Here is a 25,169-nt window from a genome sequence, read left to right on the forward strand (position 1 = left end):
TTAAACAACAGAACCCAAGGAAACCCTGCATTTGACAATGGATTCTTATCTATGACAACAAAACCACAAGCAACCAAATTAAAAAATTAACTAGACTTCGTTAAAATTAAACACTTGTAGATCAAAGGACAGAGAATGAAGAGACAATCCACAGAAGAGGAGAAAACGCAACTATTCCTGGGTATTTGCAACTATAAACAACTCTTGTGACTCATCATAAGAACCTAATTAAAAATGGGCAAAAAACTTGAGTAGACATTTATCCAAAGATCTACAAGTAGCCAACAAGCCCATGATGAGATGCTCAACATCATCACGTCACGGAAAGGCAAATCAAAACCCCAATGAGAGACCACCTCACACCTACGCCATATAGAACAAACAGTGTGGCAGACGGGGATGTCGGAAATCCTTATGTTGCTGGTGGGAGTGTAAATGGTGCAGCTGTGGAAAATGTGACAGGTCCTCACAGAATTTGGGCTGCCACCTGATGCAGCAATCTGACTCCTGGGTACACGAATAAAGACATGTCCATGCAAAAGTCTATATGTGAATGTTCATAGCGTAGTTCCAGTTGCCAAAAAGGCATGGCCATGAGGTTGTATTCTGTTTTTTGACTGTTCAGCCAATGTGGGCCTGTATTATCTGTTGCTGTGTAATTTAGCAGCCTAAAACACCACACTTTTACCTCACAGTTTCTGTGGGGCTAGAACGCTGGACCAGTTCTGGTCACGCATGAGGAGCACGTGGAGCCCTGAGGCTCTCCAAGGGAGAGGCTCCTCAAGGTCAGCCTGCTCTCACAGCCACTTTCCTCCCAGTAGGGCGACTTCTCCAAAGTGGCACCTGGAGCACAGGGCAGAATCTGACACCTCAGAGCCTGAGCTTGCCCAACACAGCTGAAGATGTCCACTGTCCTCAAGTGTCTCAGCTCAGGCCCAGGGGAAGCGTCATCCTTCATCAGGACACAAGTCCCTGGCCCACCAGCCACACCTAGACCCACCTGGCTGGGCCCCAGCTTGGCCTCTGCAGAAGTGCCTGGACTGCACTGTAAATGGCAATTAGAAGCTCTGAGTAAATTCCAGTCAATGCCAGTGGGGGTTGGGACCTAAACAAACCACCAACAAAGCAAGATGCTCCCCTTCTCTGCCGTGCTCCGTGGACACATGTGAGCCCTGGTCCACACAGAAAGTCACTGAAGGTCCTGGCCAGTGGAGTAGACAGAGCTTTGCTGTGCAGATGTGCAGGGGCTGCAGGGTTCCTGAGCCTAGGGCTTGTCCTGCATCTTCACTCGAAGTGGGGTCACAAAGGCATATCTTATTGGTCTCTTCTCTGCTGTTGTCTAACTGGAAGAATCCCTTGTGCAGAAACCACCGTCTCCAGGAAGGCCTCTGTCAGTGCACACTGATTAATGAAGTTCCAGTGCAATCTCTTTCATAGGTTGGAAGCTGCTGGAAGCAGTGGCCTGTGTCCTTATCTTTGTACCCTCCCATGACCCCCAATGGCATAGCACAGGGCTCTACTTATCAGCCATCATGCCCTCTTGGGGACCCTTTGGTGCACAGCCCTGCCACACCTTAGCCAACCTGGGCCCCCACAGTGGAGTGAGTTAAGGACTCAAAAGTGAAAGATGGTACCTGCCACACATGTATGCAAATCTATGTGAATGAGAATGTCTTTGTGACTGTGGGGAAGAACTTCCTAAATGAGAAAGTTTGTAAATGCCACTGCATTCAAGTTACTTTCTAGGATGGACCTGTGAAAAAAGTCACAATAGAAAGAAAATGCTTGCCACCAACAAAGGAGCCCCCCAAAACCAACAAAACAGATTGAGGAGCATGACCGTGTCACCTACTGTGTTTGAGGCAGGGCATCTTCCAAGACCTGCTGAGGGCCAGAAAGACGATTCATGTCTGCTCCAGAGTCTCAAGAAGGCCCTGGCCAGTTGGCTCAGTGGTAGAGCACCGGCCTGGCGTGCTGGAGTCCCGGGTTCGATTCCCGGCCAGGGCACATAGGAGAGGCGCCCATCTGCTTCTCCACCCCTCCCCCTCTCCTTCCTCTCTGTGTCTCTCTTCCCCTCCCGCAGCCGAGGCTCCATTGGGGCAGAGTTGGCCCGGGTGCTGTGGATGGCTCTGTGGCCGGCTCTGTGGCCGACTGTGGCCTCTGCCTCAGGTGCTAGACTGGCTCTGGTCACAACAGAGCGATGCCCCAGATGGGCAGAGCATCGCTCCCTGGTAGGCATGCCAGGTGGATCCCGGTCGGGCACATGCGGGAGTCTGACTGCCTCCCCATTTCCAACTTCAGAAAAACACACACAAAAAAAGGTCACAACTGCCCTGACCTCATTTCTAGGCTTTAAGCAACCCAGAGTCCACTGACAGGTTTTATCATGTGGGACACTTGACGGTGGCACATGACTCAGAGAATGAGTGATTTCAATGACCCAGCCACACATGTGAGTGAGAAGTGTGTTCTGGTCTCTCGCTGGGACCCCAAAGTAAAGCCCGGAGCTGAGAAGCAGGCACAACTGTGTAGGCACCATGTCCCTGTGACCATACAGAGATACTGGTTTTACAGAAATGTGGCCCATTTTACGAAGGCACCATAGCCATGGCCTCCCTGACACCCTGGATGCCCCAAGCCTGGCTAGAGGTGACTATTATTCTGTCCCCTATACCCCATGCAGGTCACCCTTCTGGCGCCCCAAAGCAGCAGTCACCACCTCCCATCCTAGCCCATGGCCTCCTGTGGCACAAGACCAGAGCTGGCCTAAGACAGGGTGGGTGCCCATGGCTGCGTCACACGTCCACCACCTCATAACCCAGGGCTTGTCCCAAGCACATGGTCCTTGTGCCCCATATCCACAGCGCAACATTTACCAGCTTCACGCAGATGACAAAGGGAGGCTGGGCAGCTCGGAAGTGCAGGATGGGCACTCGGGGCTTGGGCCTTTCCTGAGAGATGAAACAGGCTGTGGGTTCTGCTCCATGTTCCTCCAGCGTCTTCTGCACTGGGCAGCTTCTGCCACACGGGGCATATTGCTTGCGCCCCTGCACTTACAAGTGAACTTGCAGGGCTGGACCCGGCATCCATCACCCCCCACCCAGCCACCTTACAGCCACCACAGAACCAATCCAAGGTGGGTGACAGGGAGACCCAGACATGAGCAGGGTTCTCCAGAAGAAAATGAGGGTGGGTGCAGGTCACTCTGGGGGCTGTGTCAGCTGGGCCTGGCAGCTCTCTGGGCCCAGGTGGCCTTTCCCAGGGTGTCTACTCAAAAGACTCAGGATGGCATCCTACAGGCAGACCAGGCATGGTGTGGGCGACCCTGGTGCATGATCAAGCCCCACCCCCAGAGGCCTTGGGGCTCTTGGGGTCCCCACACACCTGAGAGTCCTCGTAACAGTAAAAACCCTTCTTTATCTTGTTCTCATCCACATCGCAGAAGGCGACTACCTGGGGAGGACACAGGATGCCAGTGTCAGGGACAGTGCTGCTGGATATGGGGTTGTGGGAGGGAGTGGAGCAAGGGGAGGGATGAGCCTACCTTTCTCCGTGCCCCTGCCGTCAGGCTGCGGTAGAGCCTGCGGCCCTGTCTGCCTGCATTCCAGATGGTGAAGGTCGCCCAGTGTGGCAAAACCCTTTCTTCCAGGAAGCGGACACGGTGGGTCCAGATAGTGTTCCTATGGATGGAAGGCAGTGATCCAGGTGGGTGGGGCCTCCAGCCCCAGCCCCACGTTCTCTCCACCCCTCAGCCCAGTCTGGCAGTTCCTCTTGGTCTACATCCCCTTATCTTTGTCACCTGGGGCAGCCCCCCACCTCGTGCACTTGTGAACCCAGAATGACATGCCAGGTTCAATGGCTGCGCCTGCCCTCATGGCCCCTCAGGGACCCTAGGATGCACTATTCTCATGTCCACACACTCAGGAAGTGTGGCAGACCCAGGCATATGTCCTTGGGAGCCAAAGGGAGATCTAGGCTACCCCAATGTTAGGTACCTATGACCATAGTAAAGTCAAGAAAAGTGATCTGGACACACCCTTCAAGCCACCACATGGCTCAGTGTTCCATGGAGGCTGCCCAGAGGGCTGGGCTGTCTTCTACAGGCAGAAAGCCTTCATCAGCCTCCTGCTCCACGCAGACCTGGAAGTCCAGCCTGGCCATGGGGTATGCCACTGCCGTAACCCCAAGTGGGTGGGGAGACCATGTGCAGCTGTCCTAGTTTGCTATGTTTTAACAAAACTGGTGCTATGCGAGTGACTTAACATAGTGTCAGTCTTTCTGTTAGACAGGTTCCAACTGTTGGGCATTTCCTGTGGCCTTGTCTACCCACCTTGCACTTTAAAGTAAAATGTTTCACAGTTGTGTTGTGTGGCTATGGCTAGAGCTCTTAAAGATGCTAATTTCTTAGTCGTGGCCACTTAGCACTTCATCTTCAAAAGAAACACACTAACTACACCATACACACCCCAAGCCAATCACACACCATGCACGCCCAGCCACGCAACCTGTGGCTTTGTCAACATCCAAGAGAACAAAGTTTCTAAGAACAAAAGAACAGTGAATTTCATTGAACTTCATGCTAGTGAGTTCTAGCAAATTTATGAAACCCTAAGCAAAGAAGAGAGCAGTTTCAGATAGTCACGTTAATGCTTCTCTCCTTTTAAACAGAGAACATGGGTGGGACAGCCCAGTGTTGGGAGGCACTGCGTGAGGTCTGCTAGTTCACGGTGTCTGGGCTGGGCAGAAATGGGAGAGGTCCTAGGGTCCCTGCCATGGGTATTGGGGGGGTGGGTAGGGTGACATGCCTAGTACACTTGTCTTCCTCCACAGGGTAAGCAGGTGAGAAGGAGCTATAGACATGAGGCCTATGCAGTCTCAACTTCTGTTTAGAACAGGGTCCAGACACTTCTGTGACTTGAATTGTTTTTTAATGTTTTTCTTTTTCTTTTTCTTTTTTTACAGAGTCAGAGAGAGGGATAGACGGGGACAGACAGACAGGAACAGAGAGATGAGAAGCATCAATCATTAGTTTTTCGTTGTGCATTGCAACACCTCAGTTGTTCATTGATTGCTTTCTCATATGTGCCTTGACCACGGGCCTTCAGCAGACTGAGTAACCTCTTGCTCGAGCCAGAGACCTTGGGTCCAAGCTGGTGAGCTTTTGCTCAAACCAGATGAGCCCACGCACAAGCTGGCCACCTCGGGGTTTCGAACCTGGGGTTTCGGCATCCCAGTCTGACGCTCTATTCACTGCACCACCGCCTGGTCAGGCGACTTGTTTTTAACCAATTTTCTTCAATTTGAGGTAGAGATTGAATGAAACTCCCATCAAAGTGCCCCGTGGTTTCTGTGGACATTTATAACAGTATAAAATGGCCCAGAACAGACCTTTGAGCATATCAGAGCTGCCAACCAGACAGCTTAGAGCAGGCATCCCCAAACTATGGCCCACGGGCTGCATGCGGCCCCCTGAGGCCATTTATACACCCCCCCCCCCCATACACCTGGAAGGGGCACCTCTTTCATTGGTGGTCAGTGAGAGGAGCACTGTATGTGGCGGCCCTCCAATGGTCTGAGGGACAGTGAACTGGCGCCCTGTGTAAAAAGTTTGGGGACCCCTGGCTTAGAGCCTCAGGAATTAGGTCAGTGTGGGGCCCACGCAGAGATGGCCACCAGACCCAGAGACAGTGGACTGGGTTGGAGCAGGGAAGATGTCCTGTAAACAGTCCTGTGGGGAGGAACAAATCTGACCCCTATGTCATACTGCTCATGGCATGGCTTCCAACTGTGGGTCTCAATGTGGAAGGAAAACAAGGCTCAGAGGGATGTGGGCATTTAAATGAATTCCCTGTGCCTTGCAAATCTTCTTAGGGGCTCCCATGTGAAAGTACCACACAGCATGGGCCAGGAAAATCATGAAACTGCCATGAAGATATCTGCTTTGGTTAAATTCCTCTTCAGAAGTCCCGTTTTCATTGTTGTTTTTATTAAGCTCTTTTTTAATTAGGGAGAGCACACTATTAGTGTCTTTCACACCCCTCCCTACCTGCGGGTGGACGCAGTGGTGAGGTTTGCGCAGTGGGGGCAGTGCAGGGAACAATGCACAGGCTTCCCCAACCCGCAGATGGGCATTTCTGGAACTTCCTGGGGAGGAGCAGCAGTGTCATGGACACAGCCCTGCACTGGGCAGCCACAGGCCTGGAGGTCAGAACAGAGGTGGTAGGAGCGCCTTGGCCAGCAGGAGGCATCAGCACCAGCAGGAGAACGCAGTCTGCAGGACGGTGGGGACAGGAGCAGCAGAAATTCACCTAACGCTTAAAGAGGTAAAGGGTACTGACTGTTTAGAAAGAAATTACACATAGTGTAAGTATAAAGAACTGTTGAAATGGTAAATGCCAGGCTCAGGAGAGCAGTGACTATGCACTTGGCAGGAGCAGGAACCTGGGGGAGAGCAGGAGGTTGACAGGGTGAGTCATGTTTTATTTTAAGACTTTCCTTTATGCTTTTTGATATCTGATGTATTTCAGTGAAAATCATCAAATGATATAAAGGCTGATCATTCTCAATTTATAATAAAAAGGACAAGAATTGGAGCACGCTCAAATGGAGGGCTTTTGGGGAAAGAATTAGAAGGAATTCAATTCTTGACAACCTCAGGGTATAATTAAGCTCATTATTCTGTGAGGTTTTTCCACTCACAGCTCAAAGACTTTAATCCATTACAGAAACTAACATGAGATCACTTCTTTTGTGTTGTAGGTGGCAAAGCCTCATGCTTCATTCAGAATAAGGTGGGGGGGGGGGGGGAGATCCCAACATGAAAGACATGTATTGCATGCAAACAGGATGAGGATGAGAAAGTGTGTGGCCAAAATGCTCTGGCCTGCTGCCCAGTCCTTCCTAGATATGCAGGCACAGCTCACACCATGGGCCAGACAGCACTGTGGTCACCACCAGTTGCACACAAAGATCTCTTCACTTTCACACCACAAGACCTCAAGGGAACACACATTTCACAGCTCTGCAGATTTGTGCCTAGGCAGCCACCTTAGTACCTCACTCACCTGAGGTTTCTATTTATGTGTTTGGGGGGGCGTAGGGCAGGATTACTTCCTTAAGAAAATACTTCTCAGATATTTTTTAAATTTTAAGGAAAATATAATTTAGACAGAGTGAAGTGCATGGATCTTAAAGGGAATTATTTCTTCCTTAACTCTTTGATACAATATATTAATAAACCCATCTGGCTTGGCCTTTTCTTCATGGAAAGTTTTAAAGTTACAAATTTAATTTTTTTTTTTAGATTTTATTTATTCATTTTAAAGAGGAGGGGGGGAGGTAGAAAGAGAGAGAGAGAGAGAGAAGTGGAAAACATCAACTCATAGTTACTTCCTGCATGTGCCTTGACCGAGCAAGCCCACGGTTTTGAACAGGCGATCTCAGTATTCTAGGTCAACGCTTTATCCACTGTGCCACCACAGGTTAGGAACGAATCTAATTTTTAATTATTATTTACACTTTAAATACCTGTTGGATCTGTAGGGATGTCTCCTCTTTCATTCCAAATATATCGGTAATCCATACTTTCTTTTAAAAATCAAGCTTGCTAGCCTGACCAGGCGATGGCACAGTAGATAGAGCTTAAGACTGGCATGTGGAGGACCCAGGTTTGAAATCCCAAGGTCACTGGCTTGAGCGCAGGCTCATCTGGCTTGAGCGTGGGCTCACCAGCTTGAGCATGGGGTTGCTGACTTGATCATGGGATCATAGACATGACCCCGTGGTTGCCAGCTTGAGCCAAAAGGTTGCTGGGTTGAAGCCCAAAGTCGCTGGCTTGAGCTAGGGGTCACTCTCTCTTTTGTAGCCCCCTCCCCCGGTCAAGGCACACATGGAAAGCAATCATTGAACAACTAAGGAGCTGCAATGAAGAACTGATGCTTCTCATCTCTTTCCCTTCCTATCTGTCCCTCTTTCTAACTCTCTGTCAAAAGAAAAATCAATCTTACTAGAGGTTTGTCAATTTTATTCATTTTATTTCAAACAATTCTTGGTTTTGCTGATATTTTGGTCTTGACTGTCCATTTTAAATTTCACCTTCTTCCACTGTTAATTTATTTTCTTCTGTTGACTTTGAGTTTACTTTGCTATTACTTTAGTAACTTTTAAAGGTGGAGACTTAGATAATTGCTTAGTTTCTTCTAATATAAGCTTTAAAAGCCATAAAATTTTACTATAAACTCTGCTTTAGCTAAATTCCACAAATTCTGGCATACTTAAATTTTCATCACACTGAAAAATTTCTAATTTCTTGATTTTTTTCTTCGTGATTGCTTCATTTTCAAATATTTTGAATTTTCTTTCATTTTTTAAATTTTATTTTAGAGGGGGGGGGGAGCAAAAAGTATCAAGTCCCATAGGTGCCTTGACTAGGCAAGCCCAGTGTTTTGAGCCAGCGATCTCAGCATTCCAGGTTGAGGCTTTATCCACTGTGCCACCAAAGGTCAGGCATAGAGTACTTTGGATTTTCAAAATGACTTAATAATTTCTAATTGAATTCTGTGTGGACATGAAACATAACCTGTATGATTTCAGTCATCTGATATTGATTCAAATTATTAGTCCAAAGTATTATCTGTCTTGCACTTTATCCACTGTGCCACCACCTGGTCGTGTCTTGCACTTTAAAAGAATGTCTTCTGTAGTTCAGTCTAGTGCTGCATAAATGTCAATTAGATCAAGTTTGTTGAGAGGTTTTCAAATCTATTTCATCCTTACAAAATTTCCCCTATCCTATTAATTTATGAGATAAGAGTGTTAAAAATTCCAGCTATAATTGTGGATTTGTCTACTTCTCCCTTTATTTCTATCAGTTTTTCCTTCTTGTATCTTGGAACTCTGCGATAGGAAAATGCATGTTTATAACTGCTATGTTCTATGAAAGGACTTTTTCTGCATGTGTGCACTTGTATTGAGTCAGGTTCATGATAGCAAACTCCCAAACGATGCTTCACTATAGCTATGATATCAAAATTCAGATTTCACAAAGATGAGAAATCAAGTTCTTTTGCTTAAAGCTGTACAAAATAAACCAAGTTTTATTTTTGAATAGCTCATATGCAAAAGTTCAGGTACCTCCCAAGTCAGTATAGATGCTGCAATCTGGGATCCCCACACAAGACACACACAAATTAGTGTCACACATCACTGTGACAGTGGATATTAGACCTCTCAGGACAGAGTATTCCCAGTTGAGAAGCCACAAACTTCTGACAAGTCTCACACCTTCCAGGGAAAGAACAGGATCAACTTGACTTCCAGAGCCACCAGTGCACATCCCTGCCTGAAACTCTTTACATTCAAAGGACGCCCTTGACAACAGACCCGTTTGAAGAGTCCATTCCTTCATGTCCCAAAAGTGAACAGCATTATGATGGAGGAATTGAGGGACATACACCTGTGAGAAAAATGTAACATGCACACATCCATGTGCACACACACGCAGCAGACAGTTCCAACCGAAGAAACAAAGACACACCTTCCTTTTTCCAGCCTACCTGCATGTCCCGCACGCTCCTGACCCACCCCTCGCAGTCAGCCTCCAGTGTACACCTGCCGCAGCGGCTCAGGCTGGTGGCCTTGGAGCCTGTGGGAGATGTGAGCCATGCCTCATGGAAGAGAAGGGAAAGAGGGATTGGGCTCACCTCCCTGTGATGCCCCAAGCAGGGGTGTGGCCCAGCCGCTGTCCACTAAGCCATTCCCTCTGTTGGGGTCGGAGGAAGAGGGTGTCCCCTAACCCTCCTGCAGTCATGTCAGAGGCATATAGGCCTCACTTCATACACATGAATTCTATCTCAAGTTAACCTCACAGTGGACCCTGGGCCTTGGCCAGCCCCTTGAAGTCCACAGCACCCCCGCCCCATCCTACCCTCGTCCTGGGGACCCGCATACTCGAGGATGTAGTGTGTGGCTGCGCTGGGGTGGTAGCGGTACAGGAGGAGGCTCTGGTCCACCCGGAAGACCCCGCCGCCCTTTCTGAGGTGCTCATAGAAGAACAGCAGGTCCTCAGGCACGCCCTGCAGGGTGGAGGAGAATGTGTTTGCTCTGCGCACACGCACAACATGCCTGTGTCGAATACTTTCTGTGTTTGCATTCATTCAGGCAACTGGAGATGGGGCTCCTGCCCAGGGTCACAGGCCACTTGGCCCCCCTTGATCCTTGAAGTTACAGCCTGTTAACAATACACCAGCTGCCCAGTGTGTGGACGTCACCAGGCAAGAGCGACCACACAAAGCTCTTTGAGACAAGAAGGTGCTGGAAAAGAGGTGTGGTGGGCCCGGCCAGCGGGGTAGACAACAGCTCCCCAGCGTCACCCTCACACAGCCTCTAACTTGAACCCTGGTAATCTTTGTTGCTGGTCCACTGAGACACCCTTTCCCCCTAACGGCACTGTGTTCTGACAGGTTCTGCAGGGTTTTCCACAGTGTTTTTCCATCTTGTGAGAACTCAGGTCCCCTCCCTACCCCAGTCTGGACAAGATGAGGAAGGGGCAGCCCTGCCATCTGCTCACCAGGGCTCAGATCAGAACCTGGGCATAGGGGTCTGTGGCCCCCTGCTGGTTAGTCTGCGGCTGGCAACCTCAGGGCTGATAAGGGATTCCAAGTTGGTCCCCTTCCTTGTTTTCAAGTTCAAAAGTGAAAATCAGGGAAGTGGAGGGGCTTGTATCCTGGTTCCTAACAGCAGGTCAGCAAAGGTGCATCCAGACAGGATGCATCCAGAGTGAAGCCCAATGACAGCCTGGAGACAGTGCCGAGACACATGGCTCTAGGCAAAGGCTGGTTTCCTGACAGTCCAGCAGCCATTTCTCACCAACTCCAGCCTGTCCTGCTTCCTTGGCTGGCTCTTAAAATCTGAGCCTGATTCAGCCAAGGCAGTGCCAGCCCATGGCCATGCTGACTGCTCCCAATAAGCCTGTGGCTACGTAAGTAACCTTGGCCTCTCCAGAGCCTTCAGCCTGCCATCCAGCTCCTCCACCTCCCTAAGAGGAAGGCAGCCCAGCTGGCCCCTGAAGTCTCAATGTACCAACAGAAAGATCCAACAGGGTAGCTGTCACCCTCAGGGAAGAGGAAACTTTCAGCTCCATACCAGCTCCTTGGCCAAGTGTATCACCAGCCTGAGCCCATATGCACCGGCCTGAGTGGAGTCAGTGACACACCAACACACCTCTCTGCTGCTGCCCAGGCCTGCACACTGCTCAAAAGGGGTGAGTGCCACACCTGTAAGCCAGCCTACTCACTGCATTTCCTTGCTCAGATCTCATGCCAAAAGTCAGCACTGAAATGCTATGGTTAGCACCCAGTCTGTCCACATTGGTCATTTCACAAAACAGAGTGAAGGTCAGTCTTATTGCTCTGAAATCCTTAGGACAGAATTTGGGATAAGCATAATCAGGGCATGTGAAGGGAAATCCCAGAGTGCAGAGACCATAAATGGGAGAAAATACCCACAAGCCAGTATCTGACACAGAGCACCAACAATTTAACAATAAAGTGACAACCCAGTGAAAAAAAGGGAAAAGATTTGGATACTTCATAAAATAACATAATTAGCCAGTCAGTGCATGGAAAACCATTCGACCTTCTCAGTCATCTCAGAAACGCAAATTAAGACACAGTGAGAAACCATGGAACCTGACCAGGACAGTGGCACTACCAAGGCTGACACCAGCTGGCAAGGAGCCTGCAGAACAGGAGCTCCCAGCTGTGGTGGGGCACTCACCCTGCAGAGAAAGGTCCCCTCTTTCCTCTCCCACAGTAAGCCAGGCATGAGTATCTTTCCAACAGATACAAAGCAGATCTGGAAAGTGGTGCTGGGCAGTAGTCTTCCTGAGCAAGCAGTCCCTTCAGTGGCCATGACAAGCCTTCTCTAGGCCATACCCAACCAGGCCAGACCTGCCCTCAAGAGGGCAAGTTGTTGGTTCTACACCAACAAATGCCATTTTTGGTACTTTTCTTCTCCTTTAAGGGCCTGAAATGTTGTCTATGGGAACATCCAGATTCCTCAGCTGGCAGCTGGAATGTCCTGTGCCAAGGCCCCACGTCTCGCTGTCTTCCTGTCTGTACCTCAGTGGGCCCTGTTGCTTCTGCCACTGGCCCCATATGGACTCACCTCCTTACTAAGGTGGGGGAGAACTATGTGAGGATCATTCTCCATATCTGGTGCTCGGGGTACCTGTGTTCCCTGCAGAGGGCACTCCATGGAAAAACTCATCAGCTCAACTCAACCTTGTTACTGCGGATGGCCTAAAGGAACCATGACATTCTATGTCCTCATTGTCCTGGTGGTGGCTTCACTTCTATCTCTGACCTGCCTGCTCACTTCCCATATTCTTCATTTGCTCCAGCCACAACCCCAACACAGCCATGGTCCCAGTCCCTAGTCCTGGATCTCTGACCCTGGGCCCTGAGTCTTAGCACAACAGGAGGAATGGGCTTCTTTTTTCTCTAAGAGCTTCTTCTCTAGGCAGAATTACCTCAAGCTAAGAGGCCTGATGCACTTCCAGATCCTGAGACTGCTTACAGCCATGATCTCAGGATGCATCAGACTTAAATTTGTTGTTTCCATGCAAAGTCTCCTGGTGAGCATTTCTGTGTTGTTGTCTGTGACTGTGAACAGCAGGGGCTTGGATTCAGTTCCAGTGAGAGCTATGGATGTTTGCAGCAAGGATACTCACAGAAAATCCCCTTGCCCACCTGGGGTTTAATTTTAGGGAGAACCTACTGGCTGAGAGGTTGTCCCCTAGAAGACAGCTTAGCAGCCTCTCCTGCCTTAGTCCCTGTAGGGCACTGCAGCATGTGCACAAGGTCTCTCCACTCATGAATTTGGGGGAGAAACAGGAACACAGGGATGGTGCCCAATAACTGAGAATCATAACTGGCATGCCTCCACAACAGAATGAGCACAGTGGGGCTGATCCTGGGGACACAAGGGTTGGGCAGCCTTGCTGGTGGCAGCCTGATGTGGCGGGAGGTACAGGCTGAGGCAGCCCCTGGTTTATACTCCAGTGCAGCACTGGGGCTCTGGCTTGTAAACCCGAGAACAGCCCTGCTCATGCAGGATATGTTTGGGTGGCCATGAAGGATGGTCTGGCCAAGGTGCAGCAGGGGAAGGGGGCAGCAGAGGAGTCAGGTGCCTTCCTTCAAAATGAGGCTTCTGCAAGCAGCAGGCAGAGGGCTGGGCGGGATTAGGTAGGGTTCAGTCCACGTGGCCCCTGTGCAGTCAGTGAACCATACACTCAAAGCCAGAAAGACTATGGCCAAGGTTCCAGGATAGATGGTAGAGTCTGGCTAGAGTCACTGTCCTCACTTCTGGTCTAGATTCCCCAGACCCTCAGGAACCCTGTCCCTAGACCCCTTGCCAGCCTCTGCATCCTGGCTCCGTCTTGACACCAACCCCAGTAGTACAAGGGGTGGGGTATTACAAAGGTCAAAACAAGGCAGGAGAGGTGGGCCTTGACACATCTGGTCTCCCGCTTCCAACCGTGGAAACTAGACCTCATGTTCTCAAAGCCAAGTTAAGGGGATTAAGGGAAAATATACTAACCTTAAGGTTTGCTCTTTTTTTTTTTTTTTTGTATTTTCTGAAGCTGGAAATGGGGAGAGACAGTCAGACAGACTCCCGCATGCGCCTGACCGTGATCCACCCGGCACGCCCACCAGGGGGCGACGCTCTGCCCACTAGGGGGCAATGCTCTGCCCCTCCGGGGCGTCGCTCTGTTGCGACCAGAGCCACTGTAGCACCTGGGGCAGAGGCCAAGGAGCCATCCCCAGCGCCCGGGCCATCTTTTGCTCCAATGGAGCCTCGCTGCGGGAGGGGAAGAGAGAGACAGAGAGGAAGGAGAGGGGGAGGGGTGGAGAAGCAGATGGGAGCTTCTCCTGTGTGCCCTGGCCGGGAATCGAACCCGGGACTTCTGCACGCCAGGTCGACGCTCTACCACTGAGCCAACCAGCCAGGGCCTCTTTTTTTTTTTAAGTGAGAGGAGGGGAGATACAAAGACAGACTCTCACATGCACCCAAACTGGGATACACCCGGCAACCCCTGTCTGGGGTCAATGTTCTGCCCATCTGGGGCCATGCTCGCAACCAGAGGTGGATTAAGGTTGGTTGAGGCCCTGGGCGCAGAAGAAAATATTGGGCCTCTTAGAAAAAGAGAGAGACAAGCAAAATGAACATACATGTTAACCAGATTTTTAACTTTTAATTTATTTTTGTTTTTTAAATTACATTCTCTTATTATTTTCAATGTTCCATTCTTTGCTGCCTTTTTTTTTTTTTTTTTTTTTTGTATTTTTCTGAAGCTGGAAACAGGGAGGCAGTCAGACAGACTCCTGCATGTGCCCGACTGGGATCCACCCGGCATGCCCACCAGGGGGCGATGCTCTGCCCATCCGGGGCGTCGCTCTGTCGTGACCAGAGCCACTCTAGCTCCTGGGGCAGAGGCCAAAGAGCCATCCCCAGCACCCGGGCCATCTTTTGCTCCAATGGAGCCTTGGCTGTGGGAGGGGAAGAGAGAGACAGAGAGGAAGGAGAGGGGGAGGGGTGGAGAAGCAGATGGGCGCCTCTCCTGTGTGCCCTGGCCGGGAATTGAACCCGGGACTTCCGCACGCCAGGCCGACGCTCTACCACTGAGCCAACCGGCCAGGGCTTAACCAGATTTTTAAATAAATAAAGCCCTGGCCAGTTGGCTCAGCGGTAGAGCGTTGGCCCAGCATGTGGAAGTTCCAGGTTCGATTCCTGGCCAGGGCACACAGGAGAAGCGCCCACTTGCTTCTTCCCCCTTCCCCCTCTCCTTTCTCTCTCTCTCTCTCTCTTCCCCTCCAAGGCTCCATTGGAGCTAAGTTGGCCAGGGTGCTGAGGACGGCTCCATGGACTTTGCCTCAGGCGCTAGAATGGCTCCAGTTGCAGCGGAGCAATGCCCCAGATGGGCAGAGCATCATCCCCTGGTAGGCGCGCCAGGTGGCTCCAGGTTGGGCACATGCAGGCGTCTCTCTGCTTCTTTGCTTCTCACTTCAGAAAAATACAAAAAAACAAACCAAAAACATTATGTACTATATTAAAATTGCACATATGAAATTAAACTTGGTGTCATTAGAAAAATGTTTAAAGTTGGGGTTTTGGAGGGCCCTTCAGAAGTCAGGGCCTAGGGCACACGCCTGCAGTTAAATCTGCCTCTGCTCGCAACCAAGCTATTTTTTAGTGCCTGAAGCAGAGGCTCCACAGAACCATACTTAGCGCCTGGAGCCTATGTGCTCGAATCAATAGAATCATGGCTGCAGGAGGGGAAGGGAGGGAGGGAGGGAGGAAGAGAGAAAGAGAGAGAGAGGAGAGAGAAGAGAGAGAGAAGGAGGGGTGAAGAAGTAGATAATCGCTTCTGTGTGCCCTGAGAATCAAACCTGGGACATTCACATGTCAGGCTGACGCTCTACCACTGAGCAAAACAGCCAGGGCCAAGTTTTGCTTTTTAATTGGGTGTAGCAGTGTAGGGAACAGTGAGTAGGTCAGCAGCCAGGTCTCCATGTCTAGGTCAGAGGCCACAAACCAGTGTGAGCTGAGCTCCTGCCCAGTTTGGATATGAATGTACAGGGGTCGCCTCCCACTGGGGGTGAGGGGGTGGGACAGGGACAGGCTGCTCCTCTCTCGTTGTCCATATACTAAGCTCCCCCTCAAGCAGCTTTTAAACTAGGATGAGGTAAGCTGGGGCCGGAGCCAGGGCAGGTATGAGTTAGGCAGGTGCCCCAAGAGCCCACAGCCTTCACACAGCAATCCACTGCTTTTGACAAAACAAACACAGTGCCCTGGGACCAGCTGACAACTGGGACACAGCAATGTACGGCAGGGGAAGTGCTGGGAGACCTTTACAGAAGGTGATTTCCTAATTCCTGGACTAGGTCATGACATCTACCAGTCGGTAGGGCAAAGGTGAGGGGGACCCACTCTCAGGAATGACAGCACCTCCCCCAACCCCAGAGGAGGATTCCACAAGGGGACCCGCACTTACCCGCCCACCCTCACTGAATGGGCCCACGTGAGAAAACCACGCTCGAGAGCAGAACCAGGTAGGCATGATCACAGTTGGGCCGTTGGAGGTAAAAACCTAGAAGCAATGAACATTGGCAAAATTAAATTAAGAGAGAGCAGGAGACCCGACCCAAGTCATCTCTAGGCTTCCAGGCAGCACAGGAAGACAGTGAGGGAGTCCTGGATAGAGACACAGTTCATAAATGGAGTTGCTGGTGGAGGATAGGGTCTCTCCAACACCCTGCATGGGGGCTGGAGAGGGCAGGGAGGTAGCAGCAAAATTGTGGCTTTCCCTGGATTCATTGAGCTTGAAGGAGGAGGTCACTCCCAGCATGGGACACTGGACCATGGCACCCCCACTGGGCCTTCACCACCTGAGTCCTGTTTCCTCCTTACAGCACTGGGAACAGTCAGAGTAAGTTGTGGTGACAATGACACGGTCTCCAATGCCACCAGTTTTCTCCCACTCCACCCATGCAAGCTGGACTGGGCACCCTTGCACCAGAGCAAGAAGTGCCCAGGCCACAGCGGCTGCATCTGCCATGCACAGTGTCGCCCCTTGTCTGGCTTTCACTCCCAGCAGAGCAGCTGGTCCTCTCGACCTTCAGGAGTTGGGCCCTGTAGCTCCCACTGACTTCCCTGCAGCTGGGGGTCCTGCCGGGGGCTGCCTGGCCCAAGTCCACCTGGCTGTCTTCCCACCACTGTGCACATTGACCAGAGAAAAGGATAAGAGATTGGGAGGCTGAGTCCAAGGCCCCTACATGCTCACGGTGGCTCTTATTGAGGAGATTTTCTCCTCTCTGTGCTTTCATCTCCAAACCCATCTTTTCAGCTTCCCTTTGGGGGAGGGGGGGAATGAGGGAGAAGAGAGGGAAGATTTTTTTTTTCTGAAAGTGCAACAACAAAGCAGGATCAAAGCAAATTTCACTGGTCTCACATGTCTACAGCCCTCCAGTGATTCAGGTTTCCTTAACACTTAATTCACATGGAATCATTCAAATTATACCTAATCGCCCAGAGCATAACGCCTATAATTTTTCAGGGCTGCTTCTTCCCAGACATTTCTTAGAGCACCACACTCAAGTCTTATTGACCCCCCACCCCCAAATCCTATTTGAACAAGACAGGACAGTTTCCAAAGCATTTCGTGATGTTTTCTCAAAAGAGTACAAAGAGATAATTTGTGTTTCAGAGCATTTCTGGACTATCCTGCTTCTCACTAAGCTTCTGGGGTGGGGGTGCTGGGGAACTCAAGGCACTTACTGTCTTTCTTGCCTCTCAGATGGACTGGCATCTCCTCCAATAAACACACCCTAAATTAACTCTGAGCCAAATCTGGGGTGATTTTGGAGGGCCGCAACTATAGCTTCAACAGAAAAAGCCTCAGATGACCTCATAGTTGTTCGGGGGTTCCCTGGTCGTCACAGCCTCTGCTCTGAGCCCAGCACATGGGATGTGGGACTTGGGGACCCATTCTTGCCTCCCCAGAAGCAGGGAGGCCATCTGTAGCTGTTTGTTTCCTCTCTTTCTTCTCCAATCAAGTGAAACCAAATGCAATTCTTAAGCAAAAACTTTTTATGATGAATTTCTCAGGATTGGAGATTTAAAAAATCAGTCAAAGTAGAAAACAAGAAAAACCTGATAAAACACCTTCCCTAAAATGACAGGATGTGCAGAAGATGCAGCCTTTAATAAGCCATGACTGTTTTCATGTAAAATATTTATCCTAAATCATGAAATATTGTCTTTTAAATTAACATATATTTGATTCAAGTAGTATAAATTACAATAATCCCCAAAAGCTAGTTATTAGGGGAAAAAACTGGGACTTTGCCCATCAGGAGTATAACAAAAGCAGTGAGTGCTCTGGAGCCGCACTGGTCTGTGCCCTCAGCCTGTGCTCAGGAGGAGAGCACCCACGGCACCTCGGGGAGTGAAGAGCAGGTTAACAGTGAGGCCGGGGTCTGTGAGGACAGGGACACAACAATGTGCGGCCCTGCCCCAGCCTTCCAAAAATTTCATGTTCTCTACGAATCTGAGTGGCTGAGCGGAACCAGAGAGACAGCCTGACCAGGAGCAGGGCTGGGACTCAACAGGTGCCTGGGACCAGGTAGGTCTCCCTGCTCTGTAGGCAGCATGGTCTAAGGTGCCCACACCAACCAAGACTCACCATGCTGATCCTACCAGCCCTTGAGTGAGGGCAGGAAGCTGAAGACAGAAAGGCATGTAAATATGTATCATCTTATTAAGTATTATATAGTACCATATTTCCACAAAGACTTCTATTTCATATTTTTTCCTAGAGAAAAATTGACTTTTTTTTTGTGACAGAGAGAGAGAGAGAGAGAGAGAGAGAGAGAGAGTGTCAGATTGGGACAGACAGGAAGGGAAAGAGATGAGAAACATCAATTCTTCGTTGCGGCTCCTTAGTTGTTCATTGATTATTTTCTCATATGTGCCTTGACCAAGGGGGCTACAGCAGAGCGATGACCCCTTGTTTAAGACAGCAAACTGGGGCTCAAGCCAATGACCATGGGGTCATGTCTATGATCCCACACTCAAGCCAGCGACCCCACACTCAAGCTGGTAATCCCATGCTCAAGCAGGATAAGCTCATGCACAAACCGGCAACCTTGGGGTTTCGAACTTGGGTCCTCTGCATCCCAGTGCAACGCTCTATACACTGCACCACCACCTAGTCAGGCAAAAACTTGACTCTTTAACTCAAACATGTCCAACAAAGACCTTCAAAACCCTACTCATGGTGTGCTAGACCCCAGGAGTTCATGTATGCACACACTGGAACCAAAGCCTGGGACATAGCAGGGGGTCAGGTGTCTGGAGTGATGATGATACTACCCAAAGTGACCCAGAAAAGAAAACACCCAGCCTAAAGTCATGGAATTTCAAGGGAACCTAGATAGCCAAAATAATCATGAAAAACAAGCAGAGGGTTGGAGGACTCATTTCCCTTAAAGTCAAAGAGTTTCAAAACTCAAAGCTACAGTAATCAAAAGTGTGGATCTGGCATAAAGACACAGATCAAAAGAATACAGGAGAGAGGAAAAAAATATACCTTCACATGTGGTCAGCTGATTTTCACCAAGGGGCTAAGACCACTCAGTGAGGAAAGAACGTCTTTCTAACAAATAGTGCTGAGAAAACTGGACGTCCACATGAAAAGAGTGAAGTTGGGCCCTCACCTAACATCATATATAAAAATTAACTTGAAATGAATTAAAGATTCAAATGTAAGAGCTGCAACTATAAAACTCTTAGAAGGAAGCATTTTGTGACTTTGGATTTAGGCAATGGTTTCTTAGATATGATACCAAAAGCATAAGTAACCAAAGAAAAAAATATATAAATTGGATTTTATTAAAATTAAAATGTTTTGTACCTCAAAGGATGCCATACAAAGAGTAAAAAGATACCTCACAGGATGAGAGAAAGTATTTCCAAAGTATATCCAACACGGGTCTAGTATCCAGAATGAATCAAGAGTGTCTAGAATTCTTCAAAAAGACAACCCAACTTTAATGGGCAAAGGACTTGAATACACACTTCCCAAAGAAGATATACAAATAGCCAATAAGAACATAAAAAGATGCTCAACATCACTAATCATCAGGGAAATGCAAATCAAAACTGAGTTACTACCTCACATTTATTAGAATGCTACTGTAAAACCCCCCCAAAACAAAAACAAAACCAGAAAACAGTCTAAGTGTTTACAAGATATGCAGGAACTTCAAGATGGTACAGCTGCTATGGAAACAGCATGGCAGCTCCTCACATGCTAAACACATAGATATCATGGGACCCAGCAGTTCCACTTCTGGGCATTTGCAAGAGAACTGAAAATGAGACAGGGCATGGTGATGTTCACAGCAGCATTGTTCACAGTAGCCAACAAGTGTTAAAACCTGGATGAACTCTGAAAACGAAGTCAAACAAGAAGGACAAACACTGTTTGACTCCACTTACATGAATTGTCCATAAGAGTAAATTCATAGACACAAAGCAGTTAGAGGGCACCAGGGGCTGGGGGATGGGAGATGGGAGCTAGTGTCTTGGGGTGCAGGGCTTCTGGTAGGGAAGACGAGGAAGTCCTGGAAGTAGACAATGAAATGGTTGCCCAACAATGTGGCTGACTGTACAGTGTCACTGAGTTATTCAGTGTCTGAAATGGTAACCTTTGTTACCACAAAAGGAGAGGTCAGAGTGATGTGGCCACAAGCTAAGGGACATGCACCTCTAGAAGCTGAAAACGCAGGAAACAGGCTCTCCCGGAGGCTCCAGAGGAACCAGTCCTGCAGCACCTTGATATTGGCCCAGTAAGACCCGGGTCAGATATCTGACCTCAGAACTGTAAGATGATAAATTATATAATTAAAAAAAAAAAACACTCAGCAGGACTCAGCATGGTTGGAGTTAGGGGGCATTTCTGTGTCACGTCACACAGTCTGGACGCTGAGGGGTGAAGGAAGGAAGTATTAGCAAGTAAACAATGAGATGAATCCTTGCCCGCTGGCTGCACAGGTGTCTGTGAGGCTCTTCTAGGTCTGAGGGATGCAAATCCACAACATACAGGCACATGGGGACCTGGGGAACAACAGGCAGGACTGCCTGAGGGACAACCAGATCTGCTTTGTTGTGACCACGGAGGCCTCACCTGGGTGGGGGATTTGGGAGGGATGCTTATGTCCACAGAGGGAGGCGCAGTGGGAAGCACAGAAAGGCACCAGCACCCACATTCAGGCTCAGCACATACACCCAGCACCACCTGATGCAAGATTGTCTCCATACCATATGTTATCTTAAGAGTGATGGGAAACGAAAGAATTAAAATGGAACAAAAAAGCAAAGTAAGCACAAGTTTGGGGGCAATTTCTTTTAGTTCCATCAGCACAAGGACAAATTGGCTAGTCCTGATGGTTTCCTTCAAAATCTTCTGTGTTCTTGCTTTCAACAGTCATTATTTGTCAAGTCTCCCTCCAAGAGGCGTGTTATTTTTAGCTCTAAAGTCCACGTTAATGCTCAGGTATAGCTGAGCACACAGGAGTCAGCTCTGCAGCAGACCTGAGCAACAGCAAACACTTGTTATGAGAACTTCCCCACTTATTTCAAGAATCCTGCCAGCCATGATTCTACAGACTGGATGACGTCTTACTCTAAATGAAACAGTTTATGTTCACGCCTTACCTCTCCTACATCACAAAAAGGAAATGGCCATTCAACAACACACAGCAGATACCCAAGAAAATGGCCTTTTGACGCAAAGGCCAGGATTAGAATGAACAACACAAACTCACAGGGCCAGCATATTTTTAAAAATTTATTTAGTGAGAGAAGGGGAGGCAGAGACAGACTCTCGCATGCACCCCAACCAGGATTCACCTGACAATCTGCCTATGGGGCGATGCTCTGTTGTTCAGCAACCAAGTTATTCTTAGTGCCTGAGGCAGAGGGCAGGGAGCCATTCTCAGTGCCCAGGGCCAACTCACTCCACTGGAGACATGGCTGCGGGGGCAGGGGGTGTAGAGAGAGCAAAGTGAGAGGCGTAGGGGTGGAGAAGCAGATGGTCACTTCTCCTGTGTGTCCTGACCAGAAATTGAACTCGGGACATCCACACACCGGGCCAACACCCTACCACTGAGCCAACCGGCTAGGGCCAGGGCCAGCACATTCTAATTGGTACGTTTCTCTTCCAAAGGGCGTTCACACTGGTGGCTTCCTCTCCCTGATCACCTGCATATTCCCAGGCAGAAGGCTGGCTTGGTCACATTTAAATGAGTCACACAATACACCCCTGCTGTGGTTTTCTTTTGCACTGGGACTGCTGTTGTACAATCATAGGATTACTCAATGTACTGGATTAGCCACAGCTTTTGCCATGTCAGAGGCCAGAGGCCAGGACTGCACCAGCAGCAGCGATCTGCTGACCCGTGCACGCAGCTGGCACATCATCAAAACCACGTAAGTGAGAGTGCATGAAGGAGAAACACCTTTGTTGGATAAACTTGTTTCTTTTTAAAAGCGTATGTGTCGCAAGTGAGGGGTGGGAGGAGGTTATGCACTTATGAAATTTCAAAAAAAAAAGTTTTCTTAGGAAATATTGCCATTTAAGTTTGCCATACACCTTGCACACAAAGTCACAGGTGACTGCATGAGGCTCTCAGTGATTCCAAAGGCCAGAATCCAAACGGCAAGGACTGCAGGGGATCAAATGCAGGTTATGACTCCGGTAATGACTCCTGTGCTACCCCATCCTTTGTGGTTCTCAAGGCCTGGCCCCTGGGGACATGTTAGGTAGGTTACCTTGGCCACCACTCAGCCCCGGCTGCCTGTGAAAGGCTCTGTGGGGCAGAGCCTCTGCTCAGGTGACTGAGCTACACTGGGGGAGGAAGAGAGGAGATTTAAACCACCCACCCAGTCTGCTCTGCCTGCTCCATTGTGAGATAGGGTGCTTTGCACAAATGACACATATCGGAAAACTTCCAAAAAGTTATGTGAAGGTTAATGTAAAAGTAAGCAAATGGGAAGAGCAGATGCCTTCACACCCAACTCCACCCTCACTGCCAGGCTCTGGTTTCCCCAGAGGCACAAGGGTCTGTCAGTGACGCAGACCCCTCTCTGGAGTCAGTCAGATGCTGGCACATTAACAGCACTGTCGTTTGCCTCACAGGCAGTCAGCTCTGCCCTCACTGTGCAGTGCAGTCCTGGACACTGTGGACATGAGTGGCCTGACTATGTGCCAATAAAACTATTTGCAAAACAATTATGCACACTGGTCTAACTGGTAAGGAGTGGAGGTTTGGCTTCAATTTAAATGAATACAGCTTCGGCCCTGGCCAGTTTGCTCAGTGGTAGAGCGTCGGCCTGGCGTGCAGGAGTCCCGGGTTCGATTCCCGGCCAGGGCACACAGGAGAGGTGCCCATCTGCTTCTCCACCCCTCCCCCTCTCCTTCCTGTCTGTCTCTCTCTTCCCCTCCCGCAGCCAAGGCTCTATTGGTGCAAAGTTGGCCTGGGCGCTGAGGATGGCGCCATGGCCTCTGCCTCAGGCACTAGAATGGTTCTGGTTGCAGCAGAGCAACCCCCCAGATGGGCAGAGCATCAGCCCCTGGTGGGCATGCCAGGTGGATCCCGGTCGGGCCCATGCGGGAGTTTGTCTGACTGCCTTCCCGTTTCCAGCTTTGAGAAAAAAAAAAAAAATGAAAACAGCTTCTTGACTGCTGAGCTTGGAACAGGCCTGTGTCCCCACTCCTGTCTCCCCCATTGCTGGGGTTTGTGCGTAAATGAGGTGCAGAAAATGTGGAGACAGCCCCCAGTGAACTCAGAATTCTTAGAACCCAAATGAACTATCCCAAGAGGCATAAATGCTTTCACTGTGATTTTTTGCATTCTTAAATGTTTAGGTAAATTACGGGTAATTGAACCTGCTGAAGAGGACTCAAGCTCTTCCCGGTCCAGCAAAGGGTGCTCGGGGCCGCAAGCAGGAATGGGAAGCACTATTTACATCAATTTTTGTCTCTTCTTCACTCTCAAGCTGTCACTCCCTGCTTGTGTCAGCAACTGAAAAAAATCAGACAACCCAGTTTCTTAAAATTTTGTCTAAAGGAAGGGTTCCCCAGCGAAGCCTTGTAGGCCCAGGCTGCTGTTCTGGGGGCCTGGGAGTTTGGGGCTCTCCTCTTGTTTCGCACCAACAGAAAGTGCACTTTGCAAAAATGAATTGTACGTAGCTCACAGATGTTAACAGTCTATCCCAATGATCTCAGATACAGAACACACTGAAACAAATTCCATGAGCCACCGGCAGACCTGTCTTTGGTTCTTAAGAAAGGAGCAGGAAAGATGTGTGGATATGGACGGGCACTTTTAAATGCTTTCAGTACTTAAAAAGAAGAGAAAGGATTATAGACTTAAAATGAGCTCTTCAGAAAGAGAAGCCTTGTAGTTAGAGAAAGAATATGAAGCATTTAGAGAAAATTAATGGACCTCATTAGCTGTATCTCAGCAGGAAGTGATATGATTCTTACAGAAAAAGAGCAGTTTATATGACTCATTTCCAGATTCTTGTGGCTTATTATCCTTTTTTTTCTAAATTTTAATTTGCTGACTATCTTTAGACAGATAACAAGTTTTCCAGTATTCTGACATTCTAATACTCACATAGCAACAAGAATAAACTTTGATGTGAAATCCAAAACCTATGGCTTCTGGATTTAACAAAGACACAGACATTAATAAAAAGTTTCCTTTCTTAACAACGTGTTAGGGAAAGTAAGTACCCACTATTCTACCATGCTAAAAGTTGCTAGTTTATATGGACCTATACCACAGATATCACTTTATGATACTCCCTTTAAATAAGAAAATGAAGAAAAATGGTACAGCTTAATCTGTTAAAATATGTCAGATTTTAAATTTCATGAATGCTGGTTGATGAGAATTAGGTAAAAACCATTGAGCTTGAAGGATACCAAATTTCAATTTTGAAAATTCCATTTAGAAAAAGCAGTTCTTTATATGGCAGTATCACAAGCATCGCTGTGTGGGACACCTCTGTATTATACCAGCCCTGCACCTTATAGGGCCAGGGTGCCTTTCCAGGCTTCTGGAGCCACATGCTGGCTGGGTTAGGGTAGCTGGGGTTGGGTAGCTCCCCCCTTCCCCACCATCTGTGCTGCCCCCACCCACCCCTCACAGCTGGTTTCCAGTTTGAGTTCAGCCCATACCACCTTGCAGCTCAGGGCCAGCTCCTGACTGCCTGCAGGACAGCCCTACCCAGACAGTGCCTCTCAGCTTTCCAGACCCAGCTCCCCACAGTGTGACCCATCTCAGACACTGCCCTCCAGTTCCTGAGAGCTGGGACCTGCCAAGCTGCACCACCTGTCCTCCCACCCATTCACCTCTAGCTCCATCTTACCCTGTCCCTAGTTTCCAGCCCTCTGGATCAGGCTCCTCTGAACCGCTGTCCCCTGTCCCAGTGAGTGCCTTGCACGCAGGGGTAGGGAAACCAAGTGCTAGAAGGATGAAGCAAGCCCTAACTTCCAACATAAGATGCACCCTCTCCAGGGGAGAGGCCTCAGCCAA

General features: G+C 49.2%; 1 protein-coding gene across 3 annotated transcripts in view; it reads right to left on the reverse strand.

Annotated features, from left to right (window-relative positions):
* Positions 1-25,169, reverse strand: part of B3GNTL1 (UDP-GlcNAc:betaGal beta-1,3-N-acetylglucosaminyltransferase like 1) — a 52,921-nt gene that overhangs the window by 5,982 nt on the left and 21,770 nt on the right. Inside the window, exons 7-11 of one of the 3 annotated variants that reach the window (XM_066381677.1) lie at positions 16,055-16,150; positions 9,949-10,073; positions 3,545-3,680; positions 3,385-3,453; positions 2,877-2,951 (exon numbers count right to left, since the gene is read on the reverse strand). In XM_066381677.1, the coding sequence (XP_066237774.1) occupies positions 2,877-2,951; positions 3,385-3,453; positions 3,545-3,680; positions 9,949-10,073; positions 16,055-16,150 (501 nt within the window). Of the gene's footprint in view, positions 1-2,876; positions 2,952-3,384; positions 3,454-3,544; positions 3,681-9,909; positions 10,074-16,054; positions 16,151-25,169 lie in introns of all 3 variants that reach the window. The other 2 variants (XM_066381676.1, XM_066381678.1) reach the window with 2 other exon arrangements.

The sequence above is a fragment of the Saccopteryx leptura genome, chromosome 4 (genome assembly GCF_036850995.1).
Source record: "Saccopteryx leptura isolate mSacLep1 chromosome 4, mSacLep1_pri_phased_curated, whole genome shotgun sequence".
Lineage (NCBI taxonomy): Eukaryota > Metazoa > Chordata > Mammalia > Chiroptera > Emballonuridae > Saccopteryx > Saccopteryx leptura.